The sequence below is a fragment of the Buteo buteo genome, chromosome 19 (genome assembly GCF_964188355.1).
Source record: "Buteo buteo chromosome 19, bButBut1.hap1.1, whole genome shotgun sequence".
Classification (NCBI taxonomy): Eukaryota; Metazoa; Chordata; class Aves; order Accipitriformes; family Accipitridae; genus Buteo; species Buteo buteo.
Window position 1 is genome coordinate 13,070,736 of NC_134189.1, and position 14,143 is coordinate 13,084,878.

General features: G+C 56.8%; 1 protein-coding gene across 1 annotated transcript in view; it reads right to left on the reverse strand.

Moving 5' to 3' along the window:
- Nucleotides 1-6,991: 6,991 nt before the first annotated feature.
- The window catches only part of CACNA2D4 (calcium voltage-gated channel auxiliary subunit alpha2delta 4), a 130,819-nt gene continuing 123,667 nt past the window's right edge, over nucleotides 6,992-14,143 (reverse strand). The window contains exons 38-41 of the mRNA XM_075051148.1: nucleotides 12,721-12,838; nucleotides 9,663-9,775; nucleotides 8,934-9,016; nucleotides 6,992-8,187 (exon numbers count right to left, since the gene is read on the reverse strand). Of these exons, the coding sequence (XP_074907249.1) occupies nucleotides 8,101-8,187; nucleotides 8,934-9,016; nucleotides 9,663-9,775; nucleotides 12,721-12,838 (401 nt within the window). The 3' untranslated portion in view covers nucleotides 6,992-8,100. The remainder of the gene's footprint in view (nucleotides 8,188-8,933; nucleotides 9,017-9,662; nucleotides 9,776-12,720; nucleotides 12,839-14,143) is intronic.

The following is a 14,143-nucleotide window of genomic DNA, read 5'->3' on the forward strand; positions in this document are numbered from 1 at the left end:
ATGAAGCTGCTTGTCATAAAAATTCCACTGAGATACAATTATTCTGAACTTGCAGAGAATGAAGAGCCTGGGACAACATGTATCCGGTCCCATGTCTGCTTGGTTTTGACCTCTGCCATATTTTAAAAGTAACTTGAGGACAAAGTGGGATCGATGTTACTGCTAAGTTTCATCTTTTGCTTTGGAAAGCTTAGCTAAACCCACATTGTAGAGTGAGGGTATAAAACTGCAGGGTGGTCTTGGGGCTGGCTAGCCTTTGTCAGGTCTCCCTCTCCATCCTCCAAGCCTCCATCTGAACCTAGGCTAGCTATAATTTCAAAGGTTATCTATTTTTGCATGTTTAGAGACACTAATTTTTAGTGGCTCTGTTCCAGTTCCTGGTCTTGCAGATTTTAGAGCAGACTGTATGTGTACTGGTCCCCTTCCTTGCTCCAAGGTTTAAAAGGGCTTTCTTACTGCAGCTTGGGTGCCAGGAGGTAACAGGCAGGCAAGGGAAAGGAACAAGCTGGCCAAGGAGTCAAACTGGGTCGAGCGTGATGGAAGGAGCGGAAACTGTGATTTGTGGACAGTATTGGAAAGCCAAAGGTGAAGCATTGTGGGGTGAGAGCTTGTAAGGAGAAAAATGGGCAGGAGGGGCTGAGGGTGTGAAGAACAAGAGCTGTTGGGGGGAAAGAGGGTGGGTGCTGGAGACCTCGGTGGTTGTGGGCAAATTTTTAGGTGAGTTGAGATTGAGAAAGAGATGTCCAGGAGGCCTGGACTCAAATGTCTGATGTAGAGGAAATGCCTCCCAGCCTGTACCTGTGTAAGGGATTGATTGTCTCCTCCTGGTATGCAGGCTTAGGGGCTGGCAGGGGTGGGAAGGAGTGGGGTTCGGCTGAGGAGGGAGTGGGGCTGGTGCTGACCAGAACAGCCCTGTGCCTGGAGCGGGGCCTTCTGCTCCTTCGTCACTGTTCCTTGGCTGTCAGCAAACATCTGTGAACTGCCTGGGCAAGATATGCCTAATCCTCCTCTTGTGTTGGCTCACACTGAGTCTGGGCATCTACAGCTGCGCTGTTTATCAGTTACTTGACTCAAGATACATGTTTTACAGTGACTTGTAAGAGCCAACTCCAGTAAATGACCTGTGAGAGCTTGAGGTCTCAGGATGGATGTTTTGGTTTGTTTTTTTTTTAAAGGCAAAGCAAATTCAAGGAACGTGGAGAATGTTGGCATCAGATCACGCGAATTACACCAGAAGTAGCTGCCACGTTTGAATATGAATTGGGTTTATTCTGTTTTCATAAAGCAGGGTGATGCTTAAAAGTTGCCTGGGCAGGCTAAAATTGTATGTTCTACCTCTTCTGCATGTAGTTGTGGCCATGCTTTGGCTTCTCCCAAGAACTGGTTTGCCAGCTCGGTCTTACTTCTGGCATTTCCAGGAGCTTCACCTTTGCCCTTCTCTCCTCTAGTAAAATTCATGTTTGACCAACACAGCTATTCCTGTTTCTGAGCTGGGAGGTGTTTGCACTGAAGATTCACAATGATCTCGCTTACTAGCAGCTTCATCTCTATAGTGGTACAACTGGGCACAGAGGCTCTTCACAGTTGGCATAAAAGCTGAACCGGTCTAGTTGTAAATGAGATGGGAACATCATGGGCCTGGCAACGATGTGTTTCCTTAACAGAGGCAAAGGACACCCAGCTCCAGTAGCTCTCTTTTGGTTTCATCTCTAACCATGCCAAACCTGTGCATGTGGTTTGAGGTTTCCCTTAGTGCTGGCCGGAGCTCCCCTAAACTGAAGAAGTTGTTCTCCGCAGCCGATGCCAGGCGGCGGGGCCAGCGCCGAGGCAGGCTGCGGCAGCTCCCACTCGCAACAGGAGCAGCCGGGGCCGTGGGGCGGCAGCTGCTGCTGGGACGGAGAAGTGGGAAGCCATCCCTGGCGGGAGGGAGCAGCCGCTGCCACCACCTCCCTGCCGGCCGCCGGCCACCGCCGCCAGCCCGGGGCTCTGCCCGGGCTCTGGCCCAGCTCCCCCGTCCCGCTGCCTGCAGGGCGGCCAGGCTGGGTTTGCTGCCTTTGCCAGGGAGCCTCCTGCCAGTTTTGGAAGCGATACCGCGTCCCTCAGAGCCGGCCAGGAGGAGGGCGACGGCAGGCTCCAGCCCCTGCTGCCGGGGGGGCCGGCTGCGTGGTGCCGAAGAAAGCCACCGCCGGCTGAAATTTAGACCAACAAGAGCGGCGTGGGGCTTGGGCTCGTGTGCGACTTGCAGCATCGGCGTACTCGCCCTCGTGGGCGCGGGGGCTTCCCCGGCAGCCCCTTCCCTCTCCCCTGAGCGGCCAGCCCCTGGTGCGACGGTGTCCTCCGGGAAGGCTGCCAGCCCTCTGCCGCCATCCCCGCAGCCTCTCCTCGAGGAGGGCCGAGGACGCGCCTGGGCGCATCCCTGGGCGCATCCCTGGGCGCATCCCTGGGCGCATCCCTGGGCGCATCCCTGGGCGCATCCCTGGGCAACCCCGGTGCTGCTCCTCGTAATGCCGGCGGGAAGGACGGCGGTGGCTGCCCGGCCCCGGAGGAGCCAAACGGGGTGTAAAGACGAGGCAGGGTGCGCAGCCCTCTCCTGCTGCCGGCGGGGCCTGCCTGGGGAAAGGCGGGGAGCCAGGGCTCCCAAAATTTGAGGCGGCAGCAGCGAGCAAAGCAGGAAGAGCTGATGAAATTTCCTGCGGGGCCCACGAGCTATTTACAGAAGAGACGTGTTTGGTGGCGTTCAAGTGGGGTTATTACAGCTTGCGTCACGGGCTGATGACGAGCTGCGTTGCTGCAGCTGATGTCATGGGACGTAATGACAGCGGTGTTTGCTGGCCGAGTGACAGAAGGTGTAAAGGCTCCTTTCAAGTGCAGGGCAGAGGCCCAGGGAACAGCCGGCGCCGAGGGATGGCGGAGTTCCCCAGCGGCCGGCGGGGACAAGAGCAGCGACCCCCTCCAGCGAGGGTCCAGCTGGTGATGGAGTCATTCAGCACATGGGAGTTTGGTGCTCCTTCCCCACTTGCTTTTGAAAAACTGCTTCGTGCAAAGTGCATGTTGCATTTGGCTGTCCTCAGCCTCCCTCCCCTGCAAGCAGAGGCCTGTGAGAGCCCAGGGTTTCTGCGCTGAAAGTACCGTTGGGTTTATTAGCAGAAAATGCATCCTGGAAAATATCTGAGGAGCTCGAGTTTGAGAGGTGTGCGTAAAACCAAGCAAGACTGTGGTACCGGTCCTTCGCTGTGGCAGAGAAGGGCAGCCCCCCTTTAACACAGTTGGAGTGTGCGGCTCCTTGCTGCGACTGCTGCCATCCCCGGCCCAGGATGTGCCAGGCTTTTGCCAAGTATAAGCCAACTCAGGCCAGCCTGCTGAAAAGCTGCTGCTTTTGTGCCTGCTCCCAACTGCAAACAGCTGCTGTAAATCCAGGGCTGATTTTCCTACTGTTTTGTAGGATGAAGTCATCCCTGTCTGGCCATACTCGAAGGTCTAGTCATCCGTCTGCTCTGTCCCAAGGCATGAGTCAAGGGAGGGCGCGTGTACGCGACGCTGTGCGAGGTGTGCGTCCCTGCCCGCGGCTCAGACACCCTCAGCGCCCACCACAGCGTTCGGGAGGGATCCAGGGTTACCTCAGCCTGCAGTGGGGGGTTTCTGAAGCCTGTAAGGAGTGCAACAGAGAGATTTCAGGTCCCTTCCCAGCTCCCTCTCCACCTGCCTGGGAGGAAATTGGCTGCAGATTCAGGGCTTGTGAAGGCCCTGATTTGTGCAGCAGCCAGATGTGGCCAGGTGGGTCTGATGGCTGCAGAGCACTGCTTGTGACTTTTCTCCCATCATGTCTTGCCTTGACAGCATAAATCCCAATGCCTACGGTTTGCATGCTTACGGGAGTGGATGGGATCTTGCAGGGGGTACAGCTGTGATTTATAGGATGGCAGCAGGATGCTGCTCAGCTGGAAGTGAGAGACGGCTCCTCTCACAGCTGCTCCGCTGCTGGTCAGATCCTCTGCCCTCAGATCTCTGTTTGCTTTTGCTGACCTATTTTCATCTGCTATGCCCAGCACATGGCTGAAGAAGTTGAGAGCTAAAGCAGCTGCTCTTCCTGGGGATTTTTCTCTCGCTGGAGTGCCATGAGCCGCCATCTCTGCCAGGCAAGCAGAGCACAAGGTGGAATTTGCTTAACCCCATGTTGGAGACCAGAAAAAGGTAGGTGTGCTTGGGGTCTACTTTGCTGGCCAAGCAAGCCGTTTGCCTTCCAAGGCTAAACCCAGAACTCCTAGGTACCTGCTGTGGATCAGCAGCACCGTGGAAAGAAAAGGGCTGTGTTTGCCTCCTAATAATTGGCTAAGACAAACCTCGTGTGCGGAAGCAGGAGCTTCTGTAGCAAAACCGGGTGCCGCAGCATGTGTGTGCTGCCTCCCCTGGGGAGCAGCGGCATGGGCCCCTTGGGAGCTGCTGTGGCCAAGCACACCCACCCGGGTTTCGAAGGCAGCTGTGTGGGGGGCCGAGAGAAGCTCCCCTCTTCCTCGCTCCCTGCGGCAAGCCTGGGAGCAGGTCTATAAACCACACTCCCTCCCTGGGCGGCGAGGATTCCCCTCGGAGGGATGCCCGGCACTGCCCAAATGGTACTGCTGGAGCTTCCCAGGAACGCTGGGGTCTCCTCCATCCTCCCGCACAGGACCTGGGTGAGGAGGGATGCCTAGGACATCCCTATCAAGCATTGAGTGCAAGTGGGGGGACACAGTGGGAGCAGGCGGTGCAGCCCAGGGAGGGGGCACAAGGAGATGTCTCCCCCAGAGCCCTGCAGCCAGAGGCAGGGAGCTGTGCCGCAGGAGCGGGGCAGCCCCAGAGCATCCCTGGCTCAGATGGTGGGAGGCTGTGGGGTCATGCCTTACCCTCGCCCCCTTGCAGGGGCCACTCTCCTCTGGAGACACACCAGAGCAGCTCCTGACTATTAGTTGCTGTCTGGTTTCACCCCCCCAGTCCCCAGCTGAAGCCCTGCAGTGTGGGCAAGGAGGAGAGCTGTTTGCTGCGGGGCGTGGGGCGCTCGGGGAGCAACTGGTGAGCGCTGGAGGAGGCAGCACGGGCTGGCGGGTTGGGATGCGATCTGTGGGACTGAGGCAACGCAGGCTGAGGCGAGTGCTTGGCATCTGCTGCCAGCCCCGGCAGGGCCCAGCTGAACTGGCCAGCCGTGCCCACAGCCTGGCTCTTGCTGCCTGACAGATGCCCGGGGAGGCCCTGGCACGGAGACCCTGGCTACTCTGGGAACAGCTCCTTTTGCTTTAGCTGGTTGTACCCCAGCACCGGCTGCACGGAGGCAGACATCCATCCTCCCGCTGCTCACTGCGGCTGCTCAAGGCGGCAGCGTGCAAACAGTGCGAGTGACTCCGCAGCCCAGTTCCCAGTGTGTGCTGGGGTTTTAAGTCAGGGCAAACCTTCACCCTTATTTTTTGGTTTAAGAAGTAATCCGGTTCTCACCCCTATCCTATTCCCTCCAGTTACAACCTACGCACAAACTTGCTGAGTCAACTAAACCAGGTATAATTCACATCTTCACTCTCTCCGTGCGGGTCTCTTTACAGGACCATGTTTACTGTGGATTAATGCACCTGAAATCAAACATGGTTCATATGCAGCAGGGAAATGTGTATTTATGTATCTTTTTTAAGCTGAGCGGAGATGGGACTGCTAATCCTTTCTGACAGGGAGGTCACCCTTGAGAGTGGTGCCCCAGGAGGGCAGTCACCACGGGCAGGCACAGGGAGCCGGAGGAGCTGTGCCAGCTGGCCCGGGATGCCCTGAGCCGGTGGCTCCTCTGTCTGCAAGCAGCTCCTGACTCCTCAGCCTTGACAGCAGCCCCTTTTCCCTCCGCGCTGCCTTCATCTTCCTCGGCTGCTTCTGGGTCTGATAAGGTCACTGCATCTGAAGCCTGGAAACCATCTCCACCTCCAGATTTACTTCCATTACCGCAGTCGTTCCTCTCCTCTTTGCTGTAACACCACCTCCAGCGAGGCAAAACCCGCCAGAGCAGGAGCTGTAATGTCCTGAAATGTCCCCATCAGGACCTGGTTGTGACTGGTACTGTCCCTTTAGTGTTGAGTGACACTGGTGGCAAGAGGAGCCGGATCCGTACTGACCCTAGCACACATGGGGTGCGTTTGTGGGCTCCTGCTTGTGCGGAGAAGGGGACAGCGCTGGTGTGAGGATAAAGCCCTTTCCCATAAAACTGCCCTTTGCAGCAGCTGCATGTGGGTCTAACCCTGGCGGTGGTGGCTGCGGGAGTGGGTGGCTTGGTGGGCTCGGTGAGGAGCCCCGCAGCTCCGCACGGCCAGCACACGTGGCGGGCAGTGTTGTGGGCAGCGCAGATGTCAGGCAGCGAGCGAGGAGAGTGTGGGCGCTTGCGCTGCAGGAGGTGACAGCTTGGTGTGACGAGCCGCACAGCTCTCGGGGCACCTGGAGAGGTGCAGGGGGCTCCTGAAGTGGGCCACCTGGCAGAGGAGGCCAGGGCAAGGTTCTGCCCTGCTGGGCTGCTCCTTTGGTGCCACCACCATGGTGTACCCACGGGTGCTGGGGTGGCTACAGACGGGGATGGTGTAGAGCTCAAGGTGAGACCCCGTTTCCATCTGTAGCCATCGGCTGTGGCATCCCTACCCCTGACATGTACCCTGCCGGCGCCAGCACCGGGACCCCCACCCTGCTTCAGAGGTGACAGAGACCTGTGGGCTGTAGCTGGCTGGCAGCACGCGCTGCATGGCCAAAGGCTCTTCTTCCCGTAGCTCCGGTAAAAACAGCAGCACAGCAACCAGGAGCACTTCTTGGCGTCCCCATGAGTTGCTGGCACATCCCTGCTGGCCAGGCCACCGCAGCTGCGTTTGCAGTCCCTCCACCCAAACCCTGTACCCATAGGTTTGGCAGGGAGAGGGGTTTCTGGGATGTAGTTTAGGGCTGTGATTAGCACCAAACATGACATGCTGAAGCTTAAGTATCTATTTAAAATATGCCATATATTTGTTTTTAACGAGATGGTATGGAGCAGTTCATACAAAAAAAAGGAAAAATGGGTGCTCCCCACCCATTGTCTGTAAAGCTCTGTGAGAAACGGCCCATGCCCACCAGCCAGGAACGCCAGGTTCAGAGCAGGGGGCTGCTCGCCCCGGGACAACCAAGGGCAGCTTCAATGAGCAGGGCAGTGCTGCTCTGAGGGCAAAAGTGCCCATTTCTTAGCTGCTTCTGCAGTGAAGCTAGCAGGCAGTGGGAAACATACTCCCTCTTTTGGTGGGTCACACATAACCCCTTCCCAGAGGTAAGTCCACATCTAGACAAGAATCTGGATGTTGTGCTAGCACTGTTAGGAAGGGTGTCCTTGGCAGAGCTGGCGTAGCTGCTGTTAACTAGTCAAGCTGTGCTACTTCCATCATCTGGTTGCTTGTTAAATTAGTGCAGTTCAGGTTAGGCGCCATGTCCTGCCCCTGGGGTCCCAGTCGAGGACCACCCCCAAGACCAAGAGCTGCTGCCTCCCTGCTGGGAACCACTAAGGGCCCTGTTCCGGCAGGGCTCTGCCTGGGCTGCCTCAGACTCGGGTGCTCAAAATCCTGGTGGCTCCCACTGAGGGACAGGCAGACAGCCTCCCCTGCCCCTCCTGCTCTCCTGAGGCCAGATCTGCCCCACCGAGCTCTCTGCCTCCTGGGGCCAACTACCCCAAAGTGGCTCCGTGGGAGGCAGGGGGATGGTGAAATGCCAGCCGTGCCAATGACCTCGGCCGTCCCGGCTGTGAGCCGATGGCCAGGAGGAGCAGCTCAGTAGGTGCTGTGCCGGGAGCCGACCCTGCCGGTCCTTGCGCAGCCCTTTTGCCGCAGCCTTTCGAGGAGGGAGCAGCTTCCACTGTTGGCACCACGCTGGACCTTGTGTTGAAGGACGCAGGATGCGCTGTGCCACGTCGTTAACACCTCATCTCCCCAGGGAGTTGCAGTGGGCATCCCAGAACGGCCTGTGCCCCCATTTCCTCCCCTTCCATCGCTCCGGCCAGTGGCAGCCCCGTCCTCCCGGGTCTCTGCCGCATAAGGCGCGTTGCGGGCAGCGTCACCGTTGCGGGCAGCGTCACCGTTGCAGGCAGCATCACTGCAGGAGCAGCGCCAGGGGCAGGAAGAGCAGCGTCGGCGAGACAGAGATCTCGGCAGTGCCACCACAGTCTTGGGCATTTTCCTGGGAGATGAGAGAGAAGGCATCAGCTTGCTTACTGCCAGGGTGGCTGCTGGCAGAGGGAAGGGAGCCTGCCCCTCGCCTTTGGAAGGGGGAGCAAAGCCTGTGGCCAAAAGGAAGGATCACCAGGGGGAAAGGAAGGGACTGCTTTGATGCCTGTGGGCCACAGTGGCCACCTGTGAGCTAGGAAGCCACTTATTTCCTTGGCTTTCGCCATGCTCTGCCTCACACCCTGAAACCAATCCCTCAGCCTCGGAGGCTGCAGCAGGATCTGCTCCCGCCTGCATGTGCCTCCTGCAGCTCCTTCCAGAGTCCCCTGCCCACAAGCAGGTCACTGTGCCTGCTCCTGGCCCCGCGGGGCAGGGTCAGGCAGCTGGGCTGCCTTGCACACTGTGCAAAGGTACCTGGACCAAACTCCTGCCAGCCCGGCAGACGGGAGAGCTGCCTGGCTGCACCAAGCCCAGGTCGCAAGGGCTCGTTACAGGAATCGGGGCTCTTCCAGCAGACGAAACCCAGCAACCTGTGATGTCGCAGCTCAAGCCTTTCCCAGGTGTCACTAGTGTGACCGTCCTCCTGCTGGGAAGCCCCTTGGGGAGTCACACGTCTGTGTCTGGGTCCAGCCAGCACGACGGGCACGCGATGATACACACAATGCAGGGGTGTAAGAAGAGGGGTGCGTGGGTACAGGCATGCCCATGGTGAAACGCAGCCGTGTGGTCTCCCTCCCTCCTGCTCTGCCCCGGGGGTACCTCAGGGTGAAACGCATGGCATGTGTCTGGCCGTCGCCTCAGCTTCTGGGACCGCATCCGTTCACACTTCACTGAAGCGTTATGTGCGAGGCTGTTAAGGACGCTGGCAGCAGCAGGTAGCGAAAAGGGGGACGAGCACCACACAGACCCACGGGCCCCTGATGCAAGTCATCTAGGTGTAACCGCACAGCCTGGGAGACAGAGTGGGGAGGGCAGGTCACCCTGCATGGGCTGGAGATATCTCCAAGTGCTAGGAGGCAGCAAGGAATGATGGGCAGCTGAAAGTGGCCACAATGCATGGAGAGGGCTCAGCTTCATGATGACAAGCTGCACCACATTGTCGCCCTTACGAGGAGCGAGGGATGAGGATCCAGCAGGGATGAGTTACGGAAGCACCTGGGAGCAGTGTTGGGGAGCCAGCCCAGCTGCACCCACCCCACCACTGACCCTTTCTTCTGGCCTGTCCCACCCTCACCCTTGTACAACACATCTGACAGCCTGGCCAGTGGAGGTGGGCTTCCTCCTGGGGGGGCTGGAAGGCAGAACCATTACCTCCCCTCCACCACACCGCAACCCTACCTGCTCCTTGTCACTCCCCAGCTGTCCCACAAGTGGGGCCATGTCCCCAGCCCTGTAGCAATTGCCCTGGGAGTATGTTTTCTACCCTAGCAAACATGGAGATCAAAGGGCCAGTGGAGCCATGCATCCTGGCTGCGCATGGAAGGATATATTTGACCTCTTTTGCATCCAACAGGACAGGTGGGAAGACACTGCAGTCGCAGACAGCATCCGTGATGAGGAGCAGCAGGTTACTGCTGGCAATCTGCTGTGCCACAAACATCCTGCAAGAAAAGAGTGGGTGGGAGAAAGCACATCCCTCCTGCTGCAGCACCAGGGCAGCAGCCCCAGCATCACCTGGCCCACAGCAAAGAAATCCAAAGAAAACAGAGATCATTGGAAACTGGATGTCAGCAGAAAGCGGGAGAGACACAGCGAGCAGCCGTACGTATGGGGGAGGTGGCATTAGCGTACCTTTTTGGCCTCAGGAAGCTCCAAACTGACTGACATTTACAACTCCATGCTAGACACAAAATCCAAAATCAAACCCAAAACACCAACCAACAAACAAAACCCAACACAAGCACTCCCAAAATGGGGCAGCATGTCATAGGACACGATACCTGAGAAGGCCTGGTTTCATTTGGAGGTGTGCCAATGCCCATTCCGTGTATATTTAGGCATAAGTTTATACAACGCAAGGATGTATGTACTATGTGGTTCTGCAAGGAGCAGAGTTTTGCTAAATTTCATGTTACTGGAGTGAGAAATGGAGGATCCCGGTAGCATCACACGTTACATCAGTGTGATGGGACTGACCAACTGGTGCTTGGCCTCGTCTGCTGCCACAATAACCATGCAGCTTCACTTTGCAGCCACAATTTCACCTGCCCCTTCCCCTCCCTGTCAGAGAAGCAGACTACGGAAAAGGGCTGGTGACGAGCACAGGCACGTGCTGGTGGGGATGTCTCTAGACGTAAGCGTTTGCCCGAGGACGTGCACGTGAGGGCTGGCGGCAGCACTGCCGCCCAGTTGTGCAGGCGGCAAAGGGCTTGCGTGGGCAGAGCAGGATGAGGGCAGGCACGTGTTTCGGCTGCGTGCAGGGCTTTGTGCATGAGTGTGTGCGCGCACATGCACGTGCGTGGGCAGCTCAGACGTGTCTCCGTGCTCACGAGGCCGCGCGTGCCCGTGACTGGGGGTTTGCGCACCGGCACGTGCGTGTCTACGGCACCCCTGGGCGAGCACGGGGAGTGGCGGGGGTGCGTGTCCAAGCCTACGCACGCCAGTGTCACCGCAAGGCACTGTACGTGTCTGGGCATCTCACCAGCCTGAGCCACCCCCCCGCCCGGTGCCTGGCAGGCATTGCCTGCCCTCTGCCAGCACAGAGGCTGCAGCCAGCCGAAGCAAGGCTGAGCTGCCCACGCTGCTGTCCCCCACTGCCTGCTGGCAGGCTGTCCTGCCGCCGGGCACCAGCTGGCCGTACGGCCCTGGCAAAGAGTCTGCAGGCTGGCCCGGGGCTGCTGGGCAAAGGGAAGGCCAAGGACATCGGGCTTGGCATGCCTGTGCCGGTGGCAGGGCTGCGGCGCTGCAGCCAGTACGTGGCTCTGTGCACTCCCGGTTGGGCTAGCCACCTCCCAGCCAAGGGAGAGGGCTTAGAAATACTGGATTAGGAATACAGGTTTGTGAGGATGTGCCCCCTGCATCGGCCAACCTGACTGCGCCCGAGGACTGCCCTGTCTTCCTGGTTATTCACCACCTAGTCTCGCTGCCTTCTAGCCTTCAGGAATTTTTGCGTTCACTTTTAGAGGTGTTGATGTCACACACTGCAGCATGACCGTTTCATTAGTATTCCTGGCTGATGACTGCTTTGGGAGCTTTGACAAGCAGATTTTAACCTATGCACGAATTCAGTAACCAGGATAGAGGTGCCCCATGCACCAATCTACAAGCCAAATTTTTGCCCAGGATGGAGCACCCAGCCTACCCTCACTCCACTGGGAACCACCTGGGCTTGTGAAACGTGACTGGGAAAGCCCGCGCGCCTGAGTGGGCCGCTGGCTAACGCTCCACAGAACCTGTGTCGGGGTGTGTGTCTCTCCCGAACACCTGCAGGAAAGATGCACAAGAGATGCGCCTGGGATCCAGAGGCTGCAACTCCACCTGTAACTATGACGGAGCCGAGCAGGACCCGGCGGTGGCTGCTGCTGGTGCTGGTGAGGTGCTGCCTCCAGCAAGGAGGGGTCAGCCCCAGGCTGCGTTGGTGGCTTAATGCACAAACAGGTCAGTTTGGGACACTCAGCTCCTCTGGGTCTGCCCAGATCTTACTGCACCTACACAATACCTTGTTGTCACCAAATCTGCAATCTCGTCTAAAACAATATTTGGCAAGGCTTGGTTTTCCTAAAGTCAGGCTGACTAGCGCAGGCTGTTTCCCTAACCTTTAAGTCTTTCCTGCAGTTGATCCAAGACTGCAGTCAGACTAGGTAGGATTGTTTTGTTTGTTTTTTTTTAAGAGGGATGCCAGTCAGATCTGTTTGGACACTTCATGTTAGGAAAGCTGGACCAGTGGAAATTCATCCTTCCGTCACCTTTCTGCATGGGATTGCTGATGGCACTGTGCAACTGCTGAAAACAGCCTCTTTTCACAATGACTTTTCTGTAATTTTGGACTGTTCATTCTCTTAAAATGAAAACGGAAAATAAAAAAGTGGACCCGTGTTTTCATTTCTTTCAGTTTAACATTTCTTTCCCTCCCTCCCTGCTTTTTTTTTTCTGTAGAAAAACAGAAAAGAAGGAAAATAAAAAAAGGAAAAGGAAAGCCGAAAGCATTGCAAAAAGGAAAATTTTCTAAGGAGAAAACTTTTGCCAGAAACATGAAAAAACAGAAAAAGTTCCTTTCTGAAATCTGTGGAATGGAAAGATATATATATATATATATTTTAAATGTTCTTTCTCTTGTTCTACAGCCACTTCTGCTTATTAACAGATAGTTTTAAATTTTTTTCTCTTTTATCGAGAAGCAGTAACTTGGTCACTTCACCTCCTCATTGTCCAGCATGGCTGTTTAGCTCTGCTCTGTGCCCAGAGCTACGGATGGTGGCCATGGCATGGGCACAGTGGCAGGCAACTCTTCTCAGATTGCTGTTGTCACCGATGGGCTCTGTGACAAGGCTCGCGTGCCGTCACGACCTGCGGAGCCCCCAAATGAAAGGGAAGATGAAATTCTTACTTTTGGCAATCTCCGCACTCGATCAGCCCATTGGTCTCCTTGATGGCTGGCTCGTACACAAAAACAGGGTACTCCGTGTCGCAGGGCTGCAAGATGTCGTGCTTCTTGTGCTTGTGAGCTGCGATGGTAAGGAGACAAGGTGAGAAATGAAGGACGGAGGATCATATAGGAGCGGTCTGCACTGAGATGGAAGCATTTAAGACTGGCGATGTAGGTTGGAGGAGCAGCCCCGCGTCCCCCCACCCGCGGCAGTTGCCAAGAGCAGGTGCTTTTCAGAGAAGGGAAGGAGATGCTGCAGAAAGCAGGCAGGCAGTCATCCCTGCTCCCACTAGGTGGGGTGGGAAAACCGGCCTATGTGAGAAATGTGCCCAATATTCCCACTCGCCTTCCCCAAGCAAGCCTGGACCCTGCCCTGCCGAAGCCGCAGCTGTGGGGCCACAGCAGCCACAGCACCCCAGGGACCCCCGTGGCCAGTTAGGCAGGAGCATTTGGGCACTGGTACCCCTGTGTTCAAAGGAGGGGGGGGTCTACTGAACCAGCAGCGTTAATAAAGTCCCTCCTGTCTAACCGAGCCCTGGTTCACGCACTTTTTAAACAATCAAAGCTGCGACTAGGCTCGTCCTCAGTGCCCGTGCTGAGGGATCTGCCCCTGCAGGGACCCTGCGTGTCCCTGGTGGGGTTCTCCATCAACCACTGATCCTTCCCGAGCCCTCTGACATTTCAGAGCAAGCCCACAGCAGGCAATTTGAAGGGTTGAATACGTGTCACGTTAAAAAGAAAGCACCACCAGCAAACAGATCTGGCCTGAGACCACAGGGAAACAGACAACGGCTCTTGAGGACGAGCAGAGACCCAGCTAACACACAGCGCTGGCTCCTGGAGGGAGCCGTCCACCGCAGGGGCAGGGAGCAGCTGCTCCATCACTCATCAGTCACACTCTGTGGGACTTCCAAACTAATTTGGGGATGAGGGAGAGCTGAATTGCCTTACTGAGCCTCCCTTGAGAAGCAAGGGCATCCTTTCTAGGAGTTCAGCAAAGTGTGCCTTGCCTGAAACAACCGCCTTGGGCCCTTCTGGCAATTATTTTCTGCAGTTGGAGGTAGCAAAGCCAGCTCCTGCCTCAGTAAGACACAGGGGAGTGTCGCCGATGGAAATGTGAGGCTTTGTTGCTAGGGCAGAGGTGGTTGTGGCTCAGCCAACAGCAAGTATGAGAAATGGTTTCTACATCAGCTTTGGGTCTGAGCACAAAAGACTCACTCTGCAGCCCTCCACCCCCACAGCGGGGGGGCAGGGAAGAGAGTCCTTCTGATGTGGAGGACGGCCAGCTTATCCCTTGCAGCAGCGGCACTGAAGATTTATAGAAAAATGCAGCAACATGGGTTTTAATCAGTAAATGTATGGTAAGAAGGCACCAAGAGGGCAT